This window comes from Engystomops pustulosus, chromosome 8 (assembly GCF_040894005.1).
Source record: "Engystomops pustulosus chromosome 8, aEngPut4.maternal, whole genome shotgun sequence".
Lineage (NCBI taxonomy): Eukaryota > Metazoa > Chordata > Amphibia > Anura > Leptodactylidae > Engystomops > Engystomops pustulosus.
The window spans coordinates 32,624,966-32,648,504 of record NC_092418.1 but is presented as its reverse complement, the minus strand read 5'-3'; the positions used below and the strand labels follow the sequence as shown (position 1 = coordinate 32,648,504).

The 23,539-nt window shown below is 44.3% G+C and overlaps 3 protein-coding genes across 11 annotated transcripts in view; 1 reads left to right on the top strand and 2 right to left on the bottom strand.

The window, feature by feature from the left end:
• The window catches only part of IQCK (IQ motif containing K), an 80,145-nt gene extending 79,617 nt beyond the window's left edge, over positions 1 to 528 (bottom strand). For all 3 annotated transcript variants that reach the window (XR_011849343.1, XM_072120604.1, XM_072120605.1), the window contains exon 1: positions 398 to 528. Coding sequence is in view for 2 of the 3 variants with exons in the window: in XM_072120604.1 (XP_071976705.1) it covers positions 398 to 458 (61 nt within the window). In the remaining variant the exon portion in view is untranslated. The remainder of the gene's footprint in view (positions 1 to 397) is intronic.
• KNOP1 (lysine rich nucleolar protein 1) lies at positions 505 to 13,786 on the top strand. 2 transcript variants are annotated; one of them, XM_072120601.1, is made up of 3 exons: positions 505 to 639; positions 2,500 to 4,447; positions 5,046 to 5,189. In XM_072120601.1, the coding sequence occupies exons 2-3, from the start codon at positions 2,504 to 2,506 to the stop codon at positions 5,133 to 5,135; spliced, it is 2,034 nt and encodes a 677-aa protein (XP_071976702.1). In that variant the 5' UTR covers positions 505 to 639; positions 2,500 to 2,503; the 3' UTR covers positions 5,136 to 5,189. The 2 variants fall into 2 exon arrangements, with proteins under 2 accessions (XP_071976702.1, XP_071976701.1); XM_072120600.1 differs by lacking the exon at positions 5,046 to 5,189 and adding an exon at positions 11,732 to 13,786 and having other exon boundaries at positions 506 to 639.
• The window catches only part of VPS35L (VPS35 endosomal protein sorting factor like), a 44,798-nt gene continuing 33,345 nt past the window's right edge, over positions 12,087 to 23,539 (bottom strand). For 4 of the 6 annotated variants that reach the window (XM_072120597.1, XM_072120599.1, XM_072120593.1 and 1 more), the window contains exons 29-31: positions 21,672 to 21,790; positions 16,655 to 16,801; positions 13,036 to 13,715 (exon numbers count right to left, since the gene is read on the bottom strand). In XM_072120597.1, coding sequence (XP_071976698.1) covers positions 13,617 to 13,715; positions 16,655 to 16,801; positions 21,672 to 21,790 — 365 coding nt within the window. In that variant the 3' untranslated portion in view covers positions 13,036 to 13,616. Of the gene's footprint in view, positions 12,948 to 13,035; positions 13,716 to 16,654; positions 16,802 to 21,671; positions 21,791 to 23,539 lie in introns of those variants that run through there. The other 2 variants (XM_072120595.1, XM_072120594.1) reach the window with 2 other exon arrangements.

Here is a 23,539-nt window from a genome sequence, read left to right as displayed (position 1 = left end):
CTGAGAGATGCACCATAGTGATGTCACAGTAATGTACCTGAGATATACACCATAGTGATGTCACAGTAATGTACCTGATATACACCATAGTGATGTCACAGTAATGTACCTGATATATACACCATAGTGATGTCACAGTAATGTACCTTAGATATACACCATAGTGATGTCACAGTAATGTACCTGAGATATACACCATAGTGATGTCACAGTAATGTACCTTAGATATACACCATAGTGATGTCACAGTAATGTACCTTAGATATACACCATAGTGATGTCACAGTAATGTACAGTATAGAAGGGTTGTATATAGCTGTAGTGCATGCTGGGAGTTGTAGTTCTGTTAGCTCTGCACAGATATAGTATATGATGGCGCTATCCCCCATAGTGTTACCTGCACAGAGCTGCTGCCATACACTCCCGGGCTCTGGCGCTTCTCTCATCGCTACAGCCATTGTACAGGAGAACGGTCGTCATAGTAACGTGTATACATAATATCCTTACCCAGCGTTCCCCGCGACCGGATTAGGGGGCGGGGCGGTGATACGACTTCCGGGTGGCGCATGTCTTGCAGCACGTGGGGTGTTTTACAGCGGCGCAGCGCAGTCTCCTGTGAGCGGTGTCACACACAGTGAGGTATTCTCATCATCTATCCCCACACAGCATGCACATCACTCTGCACTACATCGCCCAGCCTGCACTGCGGCCACTGCTTGGACTTGTAGTCCCTGGGGAAGTAGTGGGTGACTGGGAGCACATGGAGGGATTCCCTGCACCATGTGCATATAATAGCGCCTTGCACCATGTGCATATAATAGCGCCTTGCACCATGTGCATATAATAGCGCCTTGCACCATGTGCATATAATAGTGACTCTGCACCATGTGCATATAATAGCGCCTTGCACCATGTGCATATAATAGCGCCTTGCACCATGTGCATATAATAGTGCTCTGCACCATGTGCATATAATAGCGCCTTGCACCATGTGCATATAATAGTGCTCTGCACCATGTGCATATAATAGCGCCTTGCACCATGTGCATATAATAGCGCCTTGCACCATGTGCATATAATAGTGCTCTGCACCATGTGCATATAATAGCGCCTTGCACCATGTGCATATAATAGCGCTCTGCACCATGTGCATATAATAGCGCTCTGCACCATGTGCATATAATAGCGCCCTGCACCTTGTACGTATAATAGCGCCCTGCACCGTGTACATATAATAGCGCCCTGCACCGTGTACGTATAATAGCGCCCTGTACCGTGTACGTATAATAGCGCCCTGTACCGTGTACGTATAATAGCGCCCTGCACCGTGTACGTATAATAGCGCCCTGCACCGTGTACGTATAATAGCGCCCTGCACCGTGTACGTATAATAGCGCCGTGTACGTATAATAGCGCCCTGCACCGTGTACGTATAATAGCGCCCTGCACCGTGTACGTATAATAGCGCCCTGCACCGTGTACGTATAATAGCGCCCTGCACCGTGTACGTATAATAGCGCCCTGCACCGTGTACGTATAATAGCGCCCTGCACCGTGTACGTATAATAGCGCCCTGCACCGTGTACGTATAATAGCGCCCTGCACCGTGTACGTATAATAGCGCCCTGCACCGTGTACGTATAATAGCGCCCTGCACCGTGTACGTATAATAGCGCCCTGCACCGTGTACGTATAATAGCGCCCTGCACCATGTGCATATAATTGCGCCATGTACCATGTGCATATAATTGCGCCATGTGCATATGATAGCGCCCTGCGCCATGTGCAAATAATAGCGCCCTGCACCGTGTACGTATAATAGCGCCCTGCACCGTGTACGTATAATAGTGCCCTGCACCATGTGCATATAATAGCGCCATGTGCATATTATAGCGCCCTGTACCGTGTACATATAATAGTGCCCTGCACCGTGTACATATAATACCGTGTACATATAATAGTGCCCTGCACCATGTACATATAATAGTGCACTGGACCGTGTACATATAATAGTGCACTGCACCGTGTACATATAATACCGTGTACTGCACCATGTACATATAATAGCGCCCTGCACCGTGTACATATAATTTCGCCGTGTACATATAATAGCGCCATGTACATATAATAGCGCCATGTACATATAATAGTGCCCTGTGCATATAATAGTGCCCTGTGCCATGTACATATAATAGTGCCACTCACTGCCGTATAATACTACCCTGTGCTGCTCATATACAGTACAAATCTATCCTCTTGCATTCCAGCTTCCAATATTTAGTAGTGAGTTTGGGGGGCAGTGATTTATATTTAGGGGTGTAAATGTTATGTATAGAGAGGAAATAGTGTTTTGGTGGTACAGAAGACATATGAATGCCATGGTGTATGATGTGCTTAGGTCCTGCTCTCATTAAAGGCCCTATATATCCTTCAGGTGACTGTACTGTGGTATTGTATGACAAGTACACTAATAGTAACTATACCTCTCGTATTATACAGCATTATGACAAGCATCAATAACAAAGCTACAACCTCCCCCAAACTGAAAAAGAATAAACAGAAGGATGACGATTCAGAGAAAAATATAAAAAAGGAATCACAGAGTCCTAACAACAAAAAAACGCGGAAGAAGAAGCCGAAGAAAACCAGTGCCACAGAGAATGCATCTGAAGGAACAGATGTCATTCCTAAAATAAAAAAGAACAACAAAGACGGTGACACTGTGGTGGCCAAAAGTAATGGGAATGTCCCAGCTGCCCCTACACCTGCAGACGGGACCCCAAAAAAGAAAATGGCTCCAGAAAATGAGTCAAACCCTCAAATTGCTGTCCCAGAACAGAAAACTGTATTATCTTCATCAGATCCTACTCCTACAGATGGCACCAAGAAGAAGAAGAAGAGGAATAGAAAGAAGAAAAGCGCAGCAATAAATGAGACTACAACTGCCAGCCTTCAAGCTCCTGCCCCAGAACCGAAAACTGTATTAGATAAAGTTATTTCTTCAGCAGATCAAACTCCTACTCCTACAGATGGCACCAAGAAGAAGAAGAGAAGGAATAGAAAAAAGAAAAATGCAGCAAAAATTGAGACAACAACATCAAGCCCTCAAACTCCTGTCCCAGAACTGAAAACTGAACTAGATAAAGATATTTCTTCAGTGAAACCTATTCCTACAGATGGCACCGAGAAGAAAAATGCAGCAATAAACGAATCTACAACTGCCAGTCCTCAAACTCCGGTCCCAGACAAAGTTATTTCTTCAGCAGATCTAACTCCTACAGATGGCACCAAGAAAAAGAAGAGGAAGAATAGAAAAAAGAAAAACGCAGCAAAAATTGAGACAACAAGCCCTCAAACTCCTGTCCCAGAACTGAAAACTGAACATGATAAAGTTATTTCTTCAGCGGAACCTACTCCTGCAGATGGCACCAAGGAGAAGAGGAAGCAAGTGGCAATGAAAAAAGCTAAGACGGACGAAAAAACTAATTGTGATGTCTCTGGAAAGAAAACCACATTGGATAAGGAGAGTTCTTCAGGTGACACCGCATCTACCGATGTGACCAAGAAGAAGAGAAAGAAGAAGAAGAAGAAAAATGAGACATCGTCTGAGCCTCAAACTAAAGATGTTGTCTCTAAAAAGAAAGTGGCCTTCGATAATGAAGCTTCTTCAGGTGTCCCCACACCAACAGAGGAGACCCAAAAAAAGAAAAAGAAAGATCAAGTAAAAACCGAGACTGCATCCGAAGATGACAAGGAAATTGTCACCAAAAAGCAGGAAGGAGCAACAACGGAGAGCAACCAGTCAACCAATAAACTAGATTGTCCTCAGAGTAAAAACCAGTCCAACTCGAAAGCAAAAAAACGCAAGAATAAACTAACTGAAAATATCTCTACTGAGGAAACTGGACATGATGGTGATGTCTCCCAGAAGAAAAAGAAGAAGAAAAATGAGGCTTCTGACCTGGTGGAAGCATCTAAATCTCCAGTCAAGAACCACCCAGAGATAAACAGCCAGGCAAAAAACAAAAAAAGAAAAAAGGAGGTCTCTGAGCTAGCAGAGAATCAGCCGGAGTTGTCCAACCTATTAACCTCAAAGAAGAAGAAAAAGAAGTTCACATCTGTTATTGAAGACCACAATGTCCACCATGGTGAAGCAGGTGGCAAAGGAGGCTCCGGTGTTGCTGAGAAGCCTCAAAACAGAGACTGTGATCTGAATGGAAATAGAGGTAAGGACAATGCCAGCATTGCATCTGACGGATCCTCGAAGAAGAAAAAGAAAAAAAAATCCAAAGAAAAAACTCTGTCGGTGGATGGTACCAAAGAGAAGTCAAAGAAGAGGAAAAAGGAGGCACTAGAGAATGCCGAAGTGAAGCCACCAACAGCAGAAGGTCCCACAAAAAAGATTAAAGAGGAGGCTGGGGATAGTACGGAAAAGAGTAAGAACCAAGTAGGTATCATCAAACACTGCTCTCACTGATGTCTTAAAGGAAATCTACCGTCAAGATGAAACATGATAAACCAGGGACACTTACTCATAGACCCAGCCACCGTGACTGTGGTAATTTTCTTATCTGTTATCCATGGCCTCCTTCCTTCTAAAATAAACTTAAAATAAAAATTGTCACTGAGCATGTAGGGCTTTAACAGAGACCCTCCATGCTATAGCTTCACAAGCTGTTACACTGTGCAGGAACACATTCCCCTCCCCACTGTGTGAGTTTACAGCAGACAGAGGGAGGGAAGAAAAGTGCTGATACAGCAGGGGGATATGTGCTCCTGTAATGTCCTGTGAAGACAGAGCACTAAGGTGCTCTGGTAAAGCCCCAAGAGCCCTTGAGGCTCATTAGCATAATTAGAAAATTAGATTTTAGAAGGGAGGAGGCCATGGATAACAAATAGAAGAAGATTACCACAGTCACGGTGCCTGGATCTATGAGTTAGTGACCCTGGTTTATCATGATGGATTTTGATGGTAGATTTCCTCTAAAGATAACATGTTTGATGTCTCAACATTCTATAACAATTCTAGAACATCTTTTTCACAGAATTGTGTTATTCTTCTTGGAAATGTATTCTCCATGTTAGTGAAGATTGGTTACGGAGAAACGCTGCCCAACGTGGATGGTGATGCCTGATTATCAATTAGTTTTCTTATGAAGGATATACGTATTTTCAAAAACCAACATGTCAGGAGAGATGACTGGTCCTCTGTAAAGGGGAGGGGGTACAAACATTTAAAGAAAACCAGTCATGCAAAATAACCCCCCTAAACTAAATATATTTTCATAAACTGCCATTATGGAGCATTGCCTCTATCCCTTCATTGTCCCTCTACATGCCTGTAAACCTAAGCAATGAGGTCCTAAAGCTGTATGCAAATGACCTGTGAAATGTCCAATGAGTCATTAGCATATTCAAGCTGTCTGGCTTATTAATGAATGGGCGGTACAGCCACACCCCCAGTGCTTGACTGACAGCCTGTATAATGATGTGAGGCTGTATAATGATGTGCTTGCTGGTGGCCACACCCCCTGCAGCCTGTGTGTGCATGTGTGTGTATGTAAAAGATACAACAGCTCCAGGCAGCCGTGTTACAGCAGAACATGTCAGGTACTTGTGTAGCTGATGTCTGTGTCTCTCACATGTTATAGCAGAACATGTCAGGTACTTGTGTAGCTGATGTCTGTGTCTCTCACATGTTATAGCAGAACATGTCAGGTACTTGTGTAGCTGATGTCTTTGTGTATTAGGAGGATGCAGCATGTCAGCAGATGCAGCACTCACACTAGCAATACTTTACTATACATTACACACAGACATGAGCAGGGGGAGGAGAGGGGAGGGGGAACAGCTGTGACATCACTGCCTCTGATAAAGAAAATATGATTTTATAATGATTAATGTATGAAATGACTAGATAAAGGCTGGGATGGAATCCATGTGAGCTGCTCCAACAGGTAGTGGTGACAGGACTAGTGACACAGACCTGATGACAGGTGTCCTTTAAACCCTTAAAGATCAGTAGAACAGTGCTGTGTATCCTCCTTTCATGTTAACTGTGATGGGTCACATTGTTGGCCTCTTACTATAATTGGCCCCACCCAAGAGATTGAAGCCACATCAGTCAGACTCCCATGAATAGATCTTTGGCAGCCTATCGCAGTGTTTTTGGGTTGTCCGTGGAGAATGGCCATGAGGTTTCTGCTACTTTATTTTATTTGTAGACCACCTTTAAAGGGGTTTTAACAATGAACCAAGTTAGGCCTTATCCACGGTTCCCCTCTTCATTGCGATCCACTGCGCACCGTAACTCGGGGAAAGATCGGACATGTCCTATCTTTTCTCTGCGCATGGAGCAGTAAGGTGCTGCACATGTGCAGCACCGTATCACTTCGTGCGCCCATTGCATGCCTATGGGGGAGCTATGTTCGGCTGTAACCTTGCACCCATACATACGTCACCCTACAGTTGTGTGAATGTAGCCTAAGCTTGCTATTTGTCTGTAGAACTTAAATCATGTAGCAATTTTCATTAAATTTAGTAAGAGGATTTCTCTACCTCATTGTACAGCTTTTAACTTCCTATGGTACCTAGCAGAGGTCGCATTAACGCTTCACCACGTGTCATAGACGCATGATGAGGCGCCATTACATCAAAAATGGTGAGAGGAGTATTTTTACCCTTCTGGAAAAATGTTAGTGCAACCTCTGGTACCTAGCTGTATTCCTGCTTATTCCTACCTATAGTGCCCAGTCGTATTCCTACCTATAGTGCCCAGTCTTATTCCTCCCTATAGTGCCCAGTCTTATTCCTCCCTATAGTACCCAGTCTTATTCCTACCTATAGTACCCAGTATTACTCCTGCCTATAGTACCCAGTCTTATTCCTCCCTATAGTACCCAGTATTACTCCTGCCTATAGTACCTAGTCTTATTCCTACCTATAGTGCCCAGTCTTATTCCTCCCTATAGTGCCCAGTCTTATTCCTCCCTATAGTACCCAGTATTACTCCTGCCTATAGTACCCAGTCTTATTTCTGCCTATAGTACCCACTATTACTCCTGCCTATAGTACCCAATATTACTCCTGCCTATAGTACCCAATATTACTCCTGCCTATAGTGCCTAGTCTTATTCCTCACTATAGTACCCAGTATTACTCCTGCCTATAGTACCTAATCTTATTCCTACCTATAGTACCCAGTCTTATTCCTCCCTATAGTACCCAGTATTACTCCTGCCTATAGTACCCAGTCTTATTACCTATAGTACCCAGTCTTATTTCTGCCTATAGTACCCAGTCTTATTCCTCCCTATAGTACCCACTATTACTCCTACCTATAGTACCCAATATTACTCCTGCCTATAGTGCCCAGTATTACTCCTGCCTATAGTGCCCAGTATTACTCCTGCCTATAGTGCCTAGTCTTATTCCTCACTATAGTACCCAGTATTACTCCTGCCTATAGTACCTAGTCTTATTTCTACCTATAGTACGTAGTCTTATTTCTACCTATAGTGCCCAGTCTTATTTCTACCTATAGTACCCAGTCTTATTCCTGCCTATAGTGCCCAGTCTTATTCCTGCCTATAGTACCCAGTCTTATTTCTACCTATAGTGCCCAGTCTTATTCCTGCCTATAGTGCCCAGTCTTACTTCTACCTATAGTGCCCAGTCTTATTTCTACCTATAGTGCCCAGTCTTATTTCTACCTATAGTGTCCAGTCTTATTTCTACCTATAGTGCCCAGTCTTATTTCTACCTATAGTGCCCAGTCTTATTTCTACCTATAGTGCTCAGTCTTATTTCTACCTATAGTGCTCAGTCTTATTCCTACCTATAGTACCCAGTCTTATTCCTGCCTATAGTGCCCAGTCTTACTTCTACCTATAGTGCCCAGTCTTATTTCTACCTATAGTGCCCAGTCTTATTTCTACCTATAGTGCTCAGTCTTATTTCTACCTATAGTGTCCAGTCTTATTTCTACCTATAGTGCCCAGTCTTATTTCTACCTATAGTGCCCAGTCTTATTTCTACCTATAGTGCCCAGTCTTATTTCTACCTATAGTGCTCAGTCTTATTCCTACCTATAGTACCCAGTCTTATTCCTGCCTATAGTACCCAGTATTACTCCTGCCTATAGTGCCCAGTCTTATTTCTACCTATAGTGCTCAGTCTTATTTCTACCTATAGTGCTCAGTCTTATTTCTGATCCCTTAGTTGCTATTTGCTGACACTAGACGAAAATGTGTCATAGATCAGACCCATATTTTTTATAGGGACAAAACTAAAGGAAACCTGTAAAAAAAGTTTCACATCCCCAAACATAACAGATACCTGCACCTCTTCCTGCCCATTGTAGTTTGTGTAGACTGCGTAGCATTGGACTAAGAACAGCTTTGGAGTCGTGTTACTCTGGTGCCATCATATCATTCTTATGTGGACAAAGATTTTGTAAGACAGGAAACATCTGGACTGAAGGTTACGCTCTGCCCTTGTCTAGGCTGAATGGTCTGTAGGGAATATCCCTTCATATCCTTATACTATGGGTAAAGAGAACCTGTCATCAGATTTTACGCCATTCACTTCCAGCCCCCCTGGAAGGGTATGACTTGGCCTTTCTAGAGTTCCCTCTTTTTTGTGAAATCTCATCCATTTACCTCTCTAAAGTCATGTGAATATGAGCATCATATATTGCCTGACATAAGTCACGTTTAGAGGTGGCAGGAGGTGCGTCACTACAGAGACTTCTGGTCATTTGTTTTATTCTACCTAGGACTATGTTGGTGGCGTAATAATAGATAAGTTACATTAGGTTTGTGCTTCTGTAAGCTACAGAACCGGAGATGCAGGCAGTTAGACATAGTTGTGAGCAGACCCTGTGTCTCCGGGTCTGTAGAACCACAATACTGCTGATTCTGAAAGATAAGATTCTAAAAGTGGGTACAGAAAGTATTCAGACCCCTTTACATTGTTCACTGTGTTTCATTGCAGCCAATAGGTAATTTACACTCTGCCCCCCCCCCTTAGTAATGTACATTCTGCCCCCCAGTAATGTACACTCTCCTCCCATCCTGACAGAAAAAAACAGTAATAGATAGAACAGTAGATATTTTTGCTAATTTATTATACAGGAAAAACTGAAATATCACAAGGTCATAAGTATTCAAACCCTTTGCTCAGTGAGTAGATGCAGCTTTGGAGCTGGTGCAGCCAGGAGTCTTCTTGGGAAGATGCAATAAGTTTTTCACCCCTGGATTTGGGGATCCTCTGCCTCTTCCTTACAGATCCTCTCCAGTTCCCTCAGGTTGGATGGCGAACGTTGGTGGAAGCCATTTTCCAATCACTCCAGAGAAGCTGGTCCGGGCTCTGGTTGGGCCAGTGAGGAATGGTCACAGAGATGTTCTGAAGCCTCTGCTGTGTTATTTTAGCTGTGGGCTTAGGGTCACTGTCTTGTTGGAAGGTGATCCTTCCGCCCAGTCTGAGGTCCAGAGCCCTCTGGAAGAGGTTTTCATCCAGGATATCTCTGTACTTTGCCACATTCATCTTTCCTTCCATTACACCCAGTTGTCCTGTACCTGCCCCATATCATGATGTTGCCACCACCATGTGTCACTGCTGGGATTGTATTTTTCAGTCTTCATGTGTATTGCACACTGTATGCGGCTTTCATACGTCTTGCACTGAGGAGAGGCTTCCGTCTTCACACTCCAGTTGGTGGAGGCTGCAGTGATTGTTGACTTTGTTGTGAATGCCCCAAACGACTTTCCAAATTCTTTTTTAGGCTTGGCCGGATCTGTGCTTTGCCACTGTACGGCCTTTTGATCATTTTTTATATTTTTTCAAAATGGCAAAAAAGTGGCATATTCAACTTTGGGCACTATTTTCCGTTATGGGGTTAAACGTTGGGAATATCCGTTATTATATTTTGATATATCGGACATTTGTGGACATGGCGATTATGACTTTGGTGTTTATCTTAATATCAGTTCTAGGGAAAGGAGGTATTTTAATTTTCAGATCCCCTAGGGTACTTTAACCCTAGGTTGTCTGATACTTCCATATACTGCCATACTACAGTATGCCAGTATATGGGGATTTTCCACATAATCTATTGAGCCCATGAGCCCTCTCCAATTATCCGCAGCGGATGTGTGACATACTACTAAGTCATACGTAGGTAAAGGGGTTAAACACACTGGACTCCAATGAAGGAGTAGAACATCTCAAGGAGGATCAGAAGGAAATGGGCAGTATGTTAGTTAAATATGAGTTAAATATTGTTTTCACTTGACTTTGGAGAAGATATTTTTTTGTAAATGTAAACAAGCAACTTTTTACATAAAACGGAATTCAAGAAAGGACATTCAATACTCTATCTGGGGGGAGGGGTGGTATAAATGGGGTAAAATCTGGTGACAGGTTCTATGTTTAAAGTGGAGCTACACATTTCACATGGTCTGAGCCGATACAGTCCCAAAGTCCAATGTATCATGGCTGCTCATACTTTACACTCACATATATGGATTCAGGTAAGTCCGTGCCCTGGAAACACAGGGACAAGAAGTTGGACATTGGTACAGATTCCTGGGATAAAATGGTTCTAGTTGCTCATGGCAACCAATCAGAGCTCAGCTTTTATGTTTCCACAGAGGTGGAAAGCTGAACTCTAATTGGTCGCCGTGAGCAACTAGAACAGTTTTACCTCTGACACTTCTGATAAATCTCCCCTACTGTGACCCACATGTAAGAGACGTTTCTGGTATATTGTGTGGATATTTTTGCCTGATGTAGGGGCCCGTGTCCCCTAAAAGCTTGCAGTAAATATAATTATTCTGGTTAGCCAATAAAGGTCTCATTCCTTAAGCACTTTAGTATTTTTTACACCAGAGTATTTAACATGGTAGAAGAATTTTCCTTGATCTTGTAATATTTTACTGTAAGAACATGGCTCCCCAGTCCCTGTGGGTTTATTTGCAGTCCTGGCCCACAATCAGGACATCAGATAAAGAGACGCTGTTCTCACATTCAGCTCACAGACAATTCAGCCTAATTCAAAGTAAAAAAAGGAGAAAAAAAGTCATTGTAATGTAAATGAAGAGTCAATTGATCTTTCGCTGCTCTCATATTATCATTGTAAATTTCATTTTAGCTTCCAAAGCGTTACGTGACAAGTTCAGCGAAGAACTGTAGCAATTTGTAAATGATTGGAGGCTGATTATTAGCCCTCCGCATACTGGAGTGCGGCAGGGTAATTATTTAGGATCGGGGAGAGGTTTGGAGCGCTGTAATTGCCTGCAGTTATCCTGCAAAGGCAGGCCTTGAAATGTGGCAATTATGTGCCCTAGGGTGACAATGGGTTAATAACACCCTTTGTGAAGCCTGAAAAGTTTAGCGCTGAAGTCCGCTTTAACAGCCAAAATAACGCGTGTCACGTGCTAAGGCTGCGTTCACACGACCATTGGGGGACGTAAGCCGTATATACGTCCCCCATAGGCCGGCAATGGGCGCACGGAGCGGTACCGTACTTCTCCGCTCATGGGGAAAAGATAGGACATGGTATATATTTCACCGTGTTACGGTGCCGGTTCTGCATGGCTCTATGGAGAGGGGAGGGGTGAGCAGCGCCAGCCCAAATGAGGCCTTAGGAGGCGATTCGTCTTCATGTCTTACATTGGTCTTGCTGTGACAATCCAGTAATTAATGAGAAATATTTACTCCTTTGCCATAGGGAACAAAGTTTGGGCAGTGGGACACGGCTACGTTCGAAAGCACAGAACAGCAAACCAAGTTCTTCCGTCTAATGGGTGGATTCAAGAAGGGTAACCAAGGAACGCCCAATCCTAAATCACAGCAGGTAAAGGCCAACATGGCCATGCAGAAGGGAGAAGCAAACCTCCTGGAGAGGAACCTGCTGCAAGAGTTTGACAAAGCAGTGTCCTGGAAACAGAACAAAGGTGTTGGCTTTGGCTTTGAGCCGAGCCCGAAGAAGACCTTCTCCATTGACAAAACTGCGTCCAGATCGGTTAAATTTGAGGACTGAGTTTACGGGTGTTCAGACTGAATGTGATTTTTGTTTGCCGGAACGGCGCAGTCCAGGTCTTGCCGCCATAATCCCGCTCTCACAAGCAGATTATAGTATCCGCACCGCCTGTCATCGTAGAGATCATTTTATTGAATGTTAGTACATGTCAGCCTGTGGTGACTTACGTCAAGTCATGGCGAACATAAAGCGTCAGAATTTTAAGTTAATTGGTTGGAAATTTTTGTGTTTGAAATTAGAAAATTTTAAAACAGGTTTAATCTGAGTATCTTTATTGTGGAATGTTAAAGGGTTTTCCAGATTAAAGGAAAAGTAGATGTTGGCCTCTTCCAGAAATAAACCTACCATCCTTGTCCTCGTTGTAGTGCAGCTCAGCCATAGTCATGTCAATGGAGCTGAGGTGTCAGATCATATACGGTACATTAACAGGTTATAGGTGATTGAAGGTGCCATACAGCCCAAAGACAGTCCCTCTGTCCATTACGGCAGACACCTTGTCATAGTATCACTGGTGCTCTTAAAGGGGTTGTCCAGCGACATAGAAGTTAGCATGCATGACCGGCTGCTTTCTTCCTTCTTCTATGACGGGTGTACTACAGACCCCCATTCTTTTCATCCTGGGTCTCCCAGCACAAAGACCCACCCCCACAATCAGCAATTTAGCCCTATCCCTTGAATAGGGGCTAACTTGTATGTGGCTGGAGAACCCCTTTAGCTAATGCCCCCCGGATTAGAGATGAGCAGAAGTGTAGGTCCTATGTTTGACTGAGTTTCTCCGAATCGGACAATTTTCAGGCAATCCATCAAATTAACGCCACTAACAACAGCTCGTCAGCCAATCTGTCAACATTTATGCCGGGAGGAACATACCCAAACCTAGACTTCACTTGGGGTCCACTTATCGCTACAGGGAAGAATAGAAAAGGAAAATCGGTCAGGACAAACAGTTGCATATTGTGAATTTTTATTATATACAAAAGTTTTTGAAAATGTTCAGTTCTGCTGTTTAACAGTATGATAGAAAATAATCTGGTCTTCATAGCACCCGCTATGTTTGCCTCTTATAAGGGAATCTGTCTTGTCTTATGTCACCCTCTCTGGGGGTGGTAGCAATAACACTGATTTAGTGAGCCGTTCCTGTAGGAGTATAAGTGAAGTCATTTTAGAGAATTTAGATTTTCGACCTAGTAACAAGTAGCCATAGGCGTGCACGGCCATGTTTAGTATGCACGCAGATACAACAATGCAGGGCTAAATGACAGATTTCTCCCTATATACAGTAATAGGTAGAGTGATGGGGAATGAATATTGTTGGCAGGAATATACATGACATTAGCCTGTGCTTCCTGTATACATTGCCATAGTGGAATGATACTGCTATATGCAGCTGATCTATAGACTGAGCTTATAGAAACCATGCGGTTGTACAATGATCAGGTCACTGGAAAGAAGGAGGCATCAACGTCCAGGAAACGCTCAGAGGACATTGTGATATGTACTAGAATGCAGAACCGTCCAGGGCCATATATCACCTGTATAGGATATACATTATACATATCGGGAACGTACATGTTTAGGTTCTAGACTGCAGAGGGAGTCTATTTGCCAGGTCGCCCAGGTGACTGCTGTCTGATTGTTTGCTTCTCCTCTTGATGTATTCCAGAGTTTTCACCTTGTTAAGAAAAAGTAAAACAATGAGGTTTGTTATAATAACCCAATAAAGTGATGTGTTACCAACCACAAGCAACGCCTCCTGCTACATATGTTCACAGTCATCGCCACATACGGTGGTTTTCAGTATAAGGCCTCATTCACACTGTTGGTTGGAGAAGGGAGGAAGGAGTGAGCGCTCCTCACCCCTCCCCTCTACACTGAAATGTATAGTATTTCTATTGAGGCCATTCCCGACCACGATTACATTTGTGTGGATGGTGCAAAAGGGGGTACTTTAAGTACCAATGACCATTGGTCATGAAAGGGTTAAGTTTTTGCAGTCCATTTCTACACTTCTTTAACCCCTTCATGACTGCCATACAGGTTCTAATTGCATATACCCCGTATAGACGTCATGACAGTGGCTATATCTTCTTCCACCTGGGAACACAGTTTTGTGGATTATGTTTCTAGGTGCTACAGAACTAGAGATGTCTATGGTTACAGGTGAAGTTTAAAAAAAAAAAAAAGGATTATTTTATTTAGGGGTTTCCGTTCCCAACTGAAATTTTAACAATGGATATCCCCAGTTCTGTGACACCTAAAAATACTATCCTCATGTGATATTAAAGGGGAGATTCTCCTTAGTGCCACCCACCCCCCTCTAGTTTGCAGAAGTATATGCACCCTCTGCTTCTGTACCTGAATCTGAGGATGGATTTAACCCCTTAAGGACGTAGGGTTTTTCGCCTCATTTCTCGCTCTCCAACTTCAAAAATCCATAACTTTTTCATTTTTCCGTGTACAGACCTGTGTGAGGGCTTATTTTGTGCGTAACAAATTTTACTTTCCCGTAATGTTATTTATTTTAACGTGCCGTATACTGCGAAGCTGAAAAAAAATTCCAAATGTGGAAAAATTGAGTCACGTTCTTGTGGGCTCAGTTTTTAAGACTTTCACTCTTCGCTCCAAATAACACGCCTACTTTATTCTTTGGTTCGGTGCGATCGCGGTGATACCAAATTTATACAGGTTTTATTGTGTTTTAATACATTTTCAAAAATTAAACGAATGTGTACAAAAAAGAAAAAAAAATTTTTGCCATCTTCTGACGCTAATAACTTTTTCATACTTTGGCGCACGGAGATGTGTGAGGGGTCATTTTTTGCGAAATGAGGCGACGTTTTCATTGCTACTGTTTTGAGGTCTGTGCGACATTTTGATCATTTTTTATTTCATTTTTTATGTTATGTAAAAAGGTGTAAAAGTCGCATTTCGGACATTTGGGCGCCATTTCCCGCCTCGGAGGTCACCGCCGGCCGTAACCGTTTTTATATTTTGATAGATCGGGCATTTTGGGACGCGGCGATACCTAATATGTCTGTGATTTTTACTGTTTGTTATGTTTTATATCTGTTCTAGGGAAAGGGGGGTGATTTGAACTTCTAATATTTTATTAATTTTTTTTATTTTTTAAACTTTTTTTTTTCACTATCTTTTAGACCATCTAGGGTACATTAACCCTAGATGGTCAGATCGCTGCTACCATATACTGCAATACTTCTGTATTGCAATATATGGCATTTTTGCAGCACATTCATTACAATGAGCCACTGGCTCATTGTAACGAATATGCAGCTGCCAGATAGCCTCGTGTCAAAAGAAGACACGAGGCTACCATGGCAACTGATCGCCGCCCCCCGATGACGTTCGGGGGCGTGGCGATCGAAAAAAAGATGGCGGCGCCCACGCCGTCTTTTAAACGCCGCCGGCGACTTTGCCGGCGGCGTTTAGGGGGTTAATAGCCGCGATCGGTGCAAGCACCGACCGCGGTTATTAGCAGTGGGGGTTTTGTGCAAAATGCAAAAACCCCCACCTCTGTATGAAGAGGACTCAGCCCGTGAGCCCTCTTCATACATCCCTTATACCTCTGCGCCGTAGAGCTACGGCGCAGAGCGTTAAGGGGTTAAGGATATTTTTGACATATTTTGGTACCTTTTTATAAAAATGTTACTACTTTAATTGGGAAAAATATAGCTTTTCACATTTTTCGTAATTGGTCTTATTCTATAAAACTATTCTATCTAGTCTTACGTCATAAAAACAAAAGTAAAAATTGTTATCTTGTAATTATATCTTCATTTAAAAGGAAATCTACCACCAGGATGAAGGATTGTAAACCAAGCACACAAACATACTGGTGTGTGCCCCCTCTGGCAGTATCCGCTTTTCTTTAACCCCTTCCTGACATATGACGTAATTCGCCATGACAGCCTCGGGTCTTCTGAAGAAGTTTTAACCCATTCATTACAATGTGCAATTAGTGCATTGTAATGAACGAGGAGGAAAATCCCCATATACTGCCATACTGGGGGAACACTCCCACTATGTCAGTGTTCTTGGTTTACAATCCTTCATCCTGGTGGTAGATGTCATTTAAAGGAAATCTACCATTTGTTTTCATACCTTGAAAATGCTTTAGCTACACTGATGCAGAAACATATCTTGTTTAATCCCTGAAGTGGTTTTGCTCAAAAACAATTATAAAATTCAGGACCTTAGATAAGCTGGGTTTTATGGTGGGTCAATCCATCACATTTCTCCAGGACCAGCCAGAGATGCAGGGGGTGCATGTATTTCTGCAAAGGGTCAGCTTGGTCTCTGCTCTCCATTTTGCCTTCAGCTGACTGGCTGGAGGGGGAAACAATTAACACTGCAATATCCTCTGTACTGTGGCACCTAGAAACAGTCAGTTATTGGTGTCATTTTAAAGAGGAAATTCCCCTCTTTAATATCTCACCAGGATTGTGTTTCTAGGTGCCACAGAGCCAAGATTAAATTATGACCTTTGCACAGGCAGAGCATACCTACACAACACCCTCACATAGAAGTCAATGGGCGCATATATCAAGACACGGGACATGGGAATCCTGCTCACCATGTCCTGAACTTGCTCACCATGGTTTTTGTATCGGCATAGCCATGCTTCTGGGCCAGGTTCCACAGATTGACAGCCAACTGGTTCAACTTATTGTTCCTCAGGTCTCCATGTGCAAGAATAGTATTAAAAAAGAGCAGAGCGAGGGAACTCTGACGCTTCAGGGTCTACGGAGGGAACAAAAGGATTGTCTTTTAATAGAGGGGTTAATACGTATCAGAAAATATGACATTTTTTCACAGTATTTTTGGCTGCTTGCAAAAGACCCTGCACTACGGACGCATAGAAGTGCATTATTACTGCCTGTCATTATTAGGGAGGAGCCCAGCGCCCAATCACAGCCCTGATTACTGGAACTGCACATACACACTGTGCACCGATGGGTTAAACAATCTGGAACAGACTGTGGACTATGTCATCCGTGTCCTACAAATTGTAATTGAAAGCCCTGAATGAATGATACCAGGGAGAATAAGATCAGCTGACGAGTCTCAGCGTCCAGGTGCTAAGGCGGCATTAACGCTCCATTAACCAAAGCGGCGCGGTCCACCCACTATGCAGGGGTACAGGACACGGACACCAGCCCGGAGTATAGTAACAGCCATCTACGCTACAGAGTGGGATATTCTCAAAAAAAGATGGCCAGTTGCCATGGCAGCACACGGGGCACAGAGATTATGGACGAGCTGTGCTGACCAGAATTACAGCTAGAAGGATAAATCTTTACCGAATGACAACCTGCAGTAAGACAACTCAAGAAGGGAGATTTTTTATTTTTTTAATCCATAAATGCTTCAAACCTGGTTAATAATGAGACTCGAAGACTGAGCTCCCAGGCACCCGGTCATGTGCCTGGGACAAAAACTGTCACAAGTGTAGGGACCATGGGGCCACATGTATCACTCGTTTTTTCTGTTTTTACGCCTTTTCATTCAAGCGCATCGTTTTTGCACCATTTTTGCGACTAAACGCCAAACTAGCCGCGCAGCAAAAATAACCAGCTTTCCCTCATTTATCCTAGCAATCCAGATGTTTTGCTGCGCCTAATGATATTCATCACTTGCAACTTCTTCATTTAGGCGCAAAAACAGGCACAAAAACACTCCAGCCCGAAGGTGGCGTAAACTGAGAAGAAAGCACTGAGCCCCTTTGCAGAACAGCTCATTTCTAGCAGCAAAGCTCAACCAGACACTAGTACAGATCATACAGACATGAGATGCTCTGCAGGAGCTGCAGACTCTATTTACAGTTCATCACCTTCTATTTACAAAACATTCTGCAAACACCTGAGCTCAGAGCAAGAGCTGAGAACTTCGCAGAATTTTGCAGAAACTACAGACAAGTGTCCCCCATGTAATTCTGCAGAGTATCACCAGTGTGTCTGAGGGGGATACTGTGCAGAATTACAGGGGTGCAGCAGGAGACCAGCACTGGGGGACCCCTCCAGGAGAAGCCCCTGCTGAGGAGGTCACTGGGTGCAGGGTGTCACACACCTGGGTGCTGCTGTGAGTGTTATCTTCATTCTGGGCTGTGGGAGAAGCAGAGAGGAGCTTGTAGCAGGATCACATGAAAGTGCCCGAATCTAACATTATGCATTAACTGCGCCAAAATTGCGCCTAAACTGTGTTAAAGTAAAGTGATTAATAAGAGGCAGGAAATTACCTTATCACAGTTTGTGAGAATTCTGGCAAAACAGTGTTTAGAATTTAGGCGCAACTACTACACTTAGGCGCACAAAAGTGATAAATGTGGCCCCATGTACGTTACTGAGGCTTCATGTATCTGCCGCCCAAAACCTAATCAGGCAGAAATTCCCCGCTTGGACTGTTGGGAGCCTCTCAGAGGCTCCAATGGATCTGACACTTTGGGGCACACTTACTAAGGGTCCACGGAGCGCATTTCCGTCGGGTTTCTTGCTATTTCCGATTTGCGCGGCATTTAACAGGGGTTTTTGGCGCGTGCGATCAAAATTTGGTGCAGTCACGCCAACTTTCATTCGACACAAAACGGGGGGCGGGTCGTCAAACAACCTGACTGACTGATTCGCAAGTCATGCACTCAACATACACCGGAAAGAAGATGGTGAACTCCGGCGGACCTGAGCAGGGGGTCGGGCACACGGTCTTGGCGAATCGCGCCAGACTGCATCCTCGTCGGACAGTCTGGATCGGGGATCATGACAGGTCCGGGTAAGTAAAAGTGCCCTAGAGACTTTTATCACACCATGTAATAGTAATGTAATAGATGGAATAGTAACACCTTAGCAATATGAATGGTTTTACTGTTTCGGCTGATTTTATTTGGAAAGCGCAACAGAATATGAAGGTGCTATATAGAGATTATTCTAAACTCTGCTTATACTAGAGTCTATAGAGGCAAGTGGCTGTCGTCATTGTATGTGCCAGCAGTGCGCAAGGACCTGAAGAGGAGCCAAACGACCCAAATAGGATGCAGAGCATTGGAAGAAAGGGGGCCTGCGGGGGCGTCAGAAAGGTGACTACAGTGTTACAGTTTGACATACTTGGGGAGGGGCTGGCTGGCTGGCTATATACTGGGGGGGCTGGCAGGCTATATACTAGGGTGGCAGGGGCTGGCAGGTTATATGCTCGGGGATGGCTATATACTGCAGGGGCTGGTAGGCTATATACAAGAGGGCATGGGCTGGTAGGCTATATACAAGAGGGCAGGGGCTGGTAGCCTATATACTGGGGGGGGGGGGGGGAGGGCAGGGGCTGCAATACAGTAGTATAATGACGTATAATGTATAAGTAATGTGAGCCGCTTCGGTTCAAACAAGCTAGGGAGCTTAGAAAATATGTAAGCGTAAAACATAGTTGGAAAAAAAAAAAAAAAACACCCCAAAAAATCGTGACGTTCTATAAACTGTATCAATGAAAACGTCAGTTCCTCCCACGACGACACCTTACACTTCTCCGCACGCCATAGTATAAAAAAGTTACAGGTGTCCGAGTAGGGCAAAAACAAATAGTTTTCAAAGGATTTTGATTTATTTAGGCAAAAACATAAACACTATAAAAGTGTGCTCTCTCTATTTTCACAATGACCCAAAGAAGGGGGGGGGGGGGTGTTATCTGGACTGCAGCTTTAAGGGTTAGCTGAATACAGCGCAGCAGCGGTTGTGCAGTGCGGTCCATGCGCTGATGTCCTATGACACGGACGTGTTTATCCTGTGACTGGCCGGATTACTATAGTCCTGGGAGATGTACAGCGGAGGAGCTAATGGCCGCATCCAGAAGTGGGAGAGGACAGTGAGTAATGACGGGTGGGAGACGCAGGATTGTGTAATGTGGAGATCATTCACAGTTCATGTCGTGTTCCCCTCCCATACAAGCTGCTTCTCATTAGGGGGGGGGGGGAATCACTGCTGCGCTGTCAGAGCCCTGAACGCTGCGGACTGTAGTATACAGATAGATTAACCAGCACAAGGGGACCGAATTACTACATGGGTGTAACCCCACTACGGGACAAGCATAACATCTCATCTCACTTCTATCCAACCCGTTACCCCGGGTGGAGGATGAGCCGCCATTCATGAAATAATAAAGAGTGATGGGAGAATAACTAGGGGGTTACATACTTTAGGCCACACAGAAACTAGATGTGTCCTAGACCAGTACTTCTAGTTATTGAAGAGATGTGGACTGGGGGGTAAACAGAACCAGATGGGGATCAGGAAAGCGTTAGATGCTAAATTTTCATGGAGTTGTGGAAACCCTTTTATTTTGGAAAGAAAGAAAATTAAAGGTGCAATGTCCCTGGCAGGGAATCCGTGTTACAGCTACACCAGTGCAGGATAAACTGAGGTTCAGTGTCTTTAAGGGTGATTACCAGACTCCCTTTATTATCTCTGGACTTGTCCTGCAGCATCCCCCCCCCCCATTATATGCTTATCAATGTGGGGTACCAAAATCCACAGTGGTCGACCCCAAGGAGTCAAACCTGAAGTCTAATAGAGACAACTTTTTTTTTAGCAGTTTTCCCCTCTGCAGGCTCTTGCCCAATTCTCATTGGTCTTAAAGTCGGAGGTGGGAGAGCAGTTGCTGAGGAGTCTCCCATACACTGCAAACATGAAGAAGAGGAAAAACCCTACCCAGAGGCATCAGCAGGATCATATATGTGATTATAGAGGAGCATTGACCCATAATGAGGTAAATCAAGCACTTGGGATGAGATAGAAGCTTTCTATTAGCTCCAGCAGCAACTTCCGCCCAGTGTCTTCCCTAAGTGATCTAATACCTTACTCTTCAGAGATTTCAGAGTGAATGTCAGTCTGGATGGGGGTAAGGGGTAAAAACAGCTCTTCTTATATTCACAAGTCCTACTGGTTTTTACAAAGTTTTCTAAAAAGTTAGCACCACCTTTTGTTGCACATCAGTAATAATATATTATATATAAGCAGCAGGTACATATTGATAAGATGGGGAGGATCAAGGACTTGCCGCCTCAGTCTTTTCTGTCTTGGGCCCCTTTCACACGTGCGTTTTTCACCTGCGTGTTCTGCACATGCTTTTGATGAGCAGAACTTGCATTGCACTCTGACCCATTGTAATCAATGGGTCTTTTCAGACTAGTATTTTCATGCACACAAGCACATTTTTTAATCGCGCGTTTAAATCTCTGCCTGCTCTACTTGTGCAAGTCACGAGTGTGAAAAACGCACCAAACAAGTCTATGGAGACGCATCAAAAACGCATCGCACTCTGAGACACTTGCAAGTGCAATGCGTTTTTCACTGATCAATTGAAATAGAAAAGATAGAGCTCAGTCCTGAGTCCATTCACGTGTGTTATCTGCGCGTGAATAAATGCATTGAGAACGCGCATGAAAAACTGAGACACTGAACAAACTCTGACTAAAAACTTATTGAACTCTGATGCAAAATGTGCGTTTTTCACTGACCAAACCCTGATCGCCCCCTGATCAGACTCTGACGTCATCTGCAACACAAGTGTGAAGGGGCCTTACACATCTATGGGAAGACACTTACCACAATGGTGGCAATAAAATGGGACTCACCTTTTCTTTTCCAAGGACTTTCAGGTGCTCCAATATCTGTCCAATGAGAGTGTCACATAATTTGTTGATTTCCGCCAAGAATTTTGTATCCCCGCCATAGAGGTTATCGTTGGAGTCAACTAAAGAGAGAAGAACCTGTTATGTTGAAGGCATGAACATATTCTGCAGGCATCACTTGTGCCAACACGATCTGAGAACGCGGAGAGCGCTGCAAGTAGTGAATAAACCTGCAATGCTCGGTCCAAAGACCCTGAACAGAGCGTTGTTCAAAGCAAGAGAGGACCTGGAAGAGTGCAGTGAGGACCTTGTGAGTACAGAAAAGCTGACACACTGCTCTGGGGTCCTTTCTGCTCTGGGTTCTGATGTCAATGTATACAACCAGCTTCAGGACACATCAGGGGGTCTCTAATGTTCTAAGTGTCTGCTCTGGATTCTCCATTATTCAAAGTATCTGCTCTGGGATCACTTTCATTATTACTATTGTCTGCTCTGGGATCTCCATTATTTATTGTGTGTATTAGTTATTTTCTGAATGCAGTATTTGGTTTATGGGATGGCAATAACATTGTGGTTGTTGGTGCATCTAGAATGCTGGTCACTCATTTGGCCCCTTGAAGTTGAGCAGTATTACTAAGGGTGCGGTCACAGGTCGCATTAAAACTGATGTTGGATTAAAACTAAATGTGCATACAAAAGTCTTATGGACAGAAAGGAACCAACAGAGTAAGAGAAAACCTGATCCCAAAACATGAGCGAATGGTCTGCCCATTGTCTTTTCTGTATAAGTGCAGCGCTCTTTTTGGCAATGTTTTGCTGCACAATGCCACCTATGTGTACATTTCATATCTGCTGCCTAATGCGTCTGTAAATATGGGATCCATTGTGCAGAGATTCTGGATTTCCAGGTGAGCACAATGGTTTGTGAAATGAAGGATTAGCAGGGAGCACGGCTTCTATGTTAGGGAGATAAGCCGGATACAAAGGAGTTTGTTTTGGGTTCCTCAGAGACATGCCAACTGTAAGCAACAGCTGCTGGAGAGCGCTGCCAAGTGCCTGGCCCGGTATTGAGAGAGAGCTGCCAAGTGCCAGGCCCGTTGCGGAGAGAGTGCTGCAAACCCAGCCCAGCCCTGGTACTGAGAGAGCGCTGCCAGCCCAGCCCAGCCCTGGTACTGAGAGAGCGCTGCCAGCCCAGCCCAGCCCTGGTACTGAGAGAGCGCTGTCAAGTGTCAGGCCCAGCACTGAGAGAGAGCTGCCAGGCCAGGCTGGTACAGAGAGAGCGCTGCCAAGTGTTAGGCCTGGTACTGAGAGCACTGTCAGCCCAGGACTGGTACTTAGAGAGAGATGCCAGCCCAGCCAAGGTTGGTGCTGAGAGAGCACTGCCAAGTGTCAGGCCTGGTACCAAGAGAGTGCTGCCAGCCCAGCCCAGGCCTGGTACCGAGAGAGAGCTGCTAAGTGTCAGGCCTGGTACTGAGAAAGCGCTGCCAACCCAGCCCAGGCCTGGTACTGAGAGAGCTCTGCCATCCCAACCCAAGCCTGGTACTGAAAGAGCTCTGCCAGCCAAGCCCAGGCCTGGGACTGAGAGAGCGCTGCCAGCCCAGGCCTGGTACGGAGAGAGAGCAAGCAACCAGCCCGGAGCATTGTAACATAATGTCACGATCTACTGAACGCTAACAATCATCGACGGTGTCTGCTTCATGAATTGTCATATTGATAAACGATCCTTAGTATTTGCTCTACAGGAAACTCTGACCCTTCCTACTGACTGAAAGCTATACAGGGGATGATGCAAGTGCCCTGCAGCTCGGTATGACTGCTAGACTGCTAGTCATGGCACCATCGCCCGTAACAGGAAATAGGCATGCGATGTG

Bases quoted from the DNA above. Each gene is read 5' to 3' on its own strand.
- KNOP1 (XM_072120600.1), top strand. From the start codon at position 2,504: ATGACAAGCATCAATAACAAAGCTACAACCTCCCCCAAACTGAAAAAG. The intron at 4,448-11,731 runs GTAGGTATCATC...CCTTTGCCATAG, and splicing joins CGGAAAAGAGTAAGAACCAA to GGAACAAAGTTTGGGCAGTG.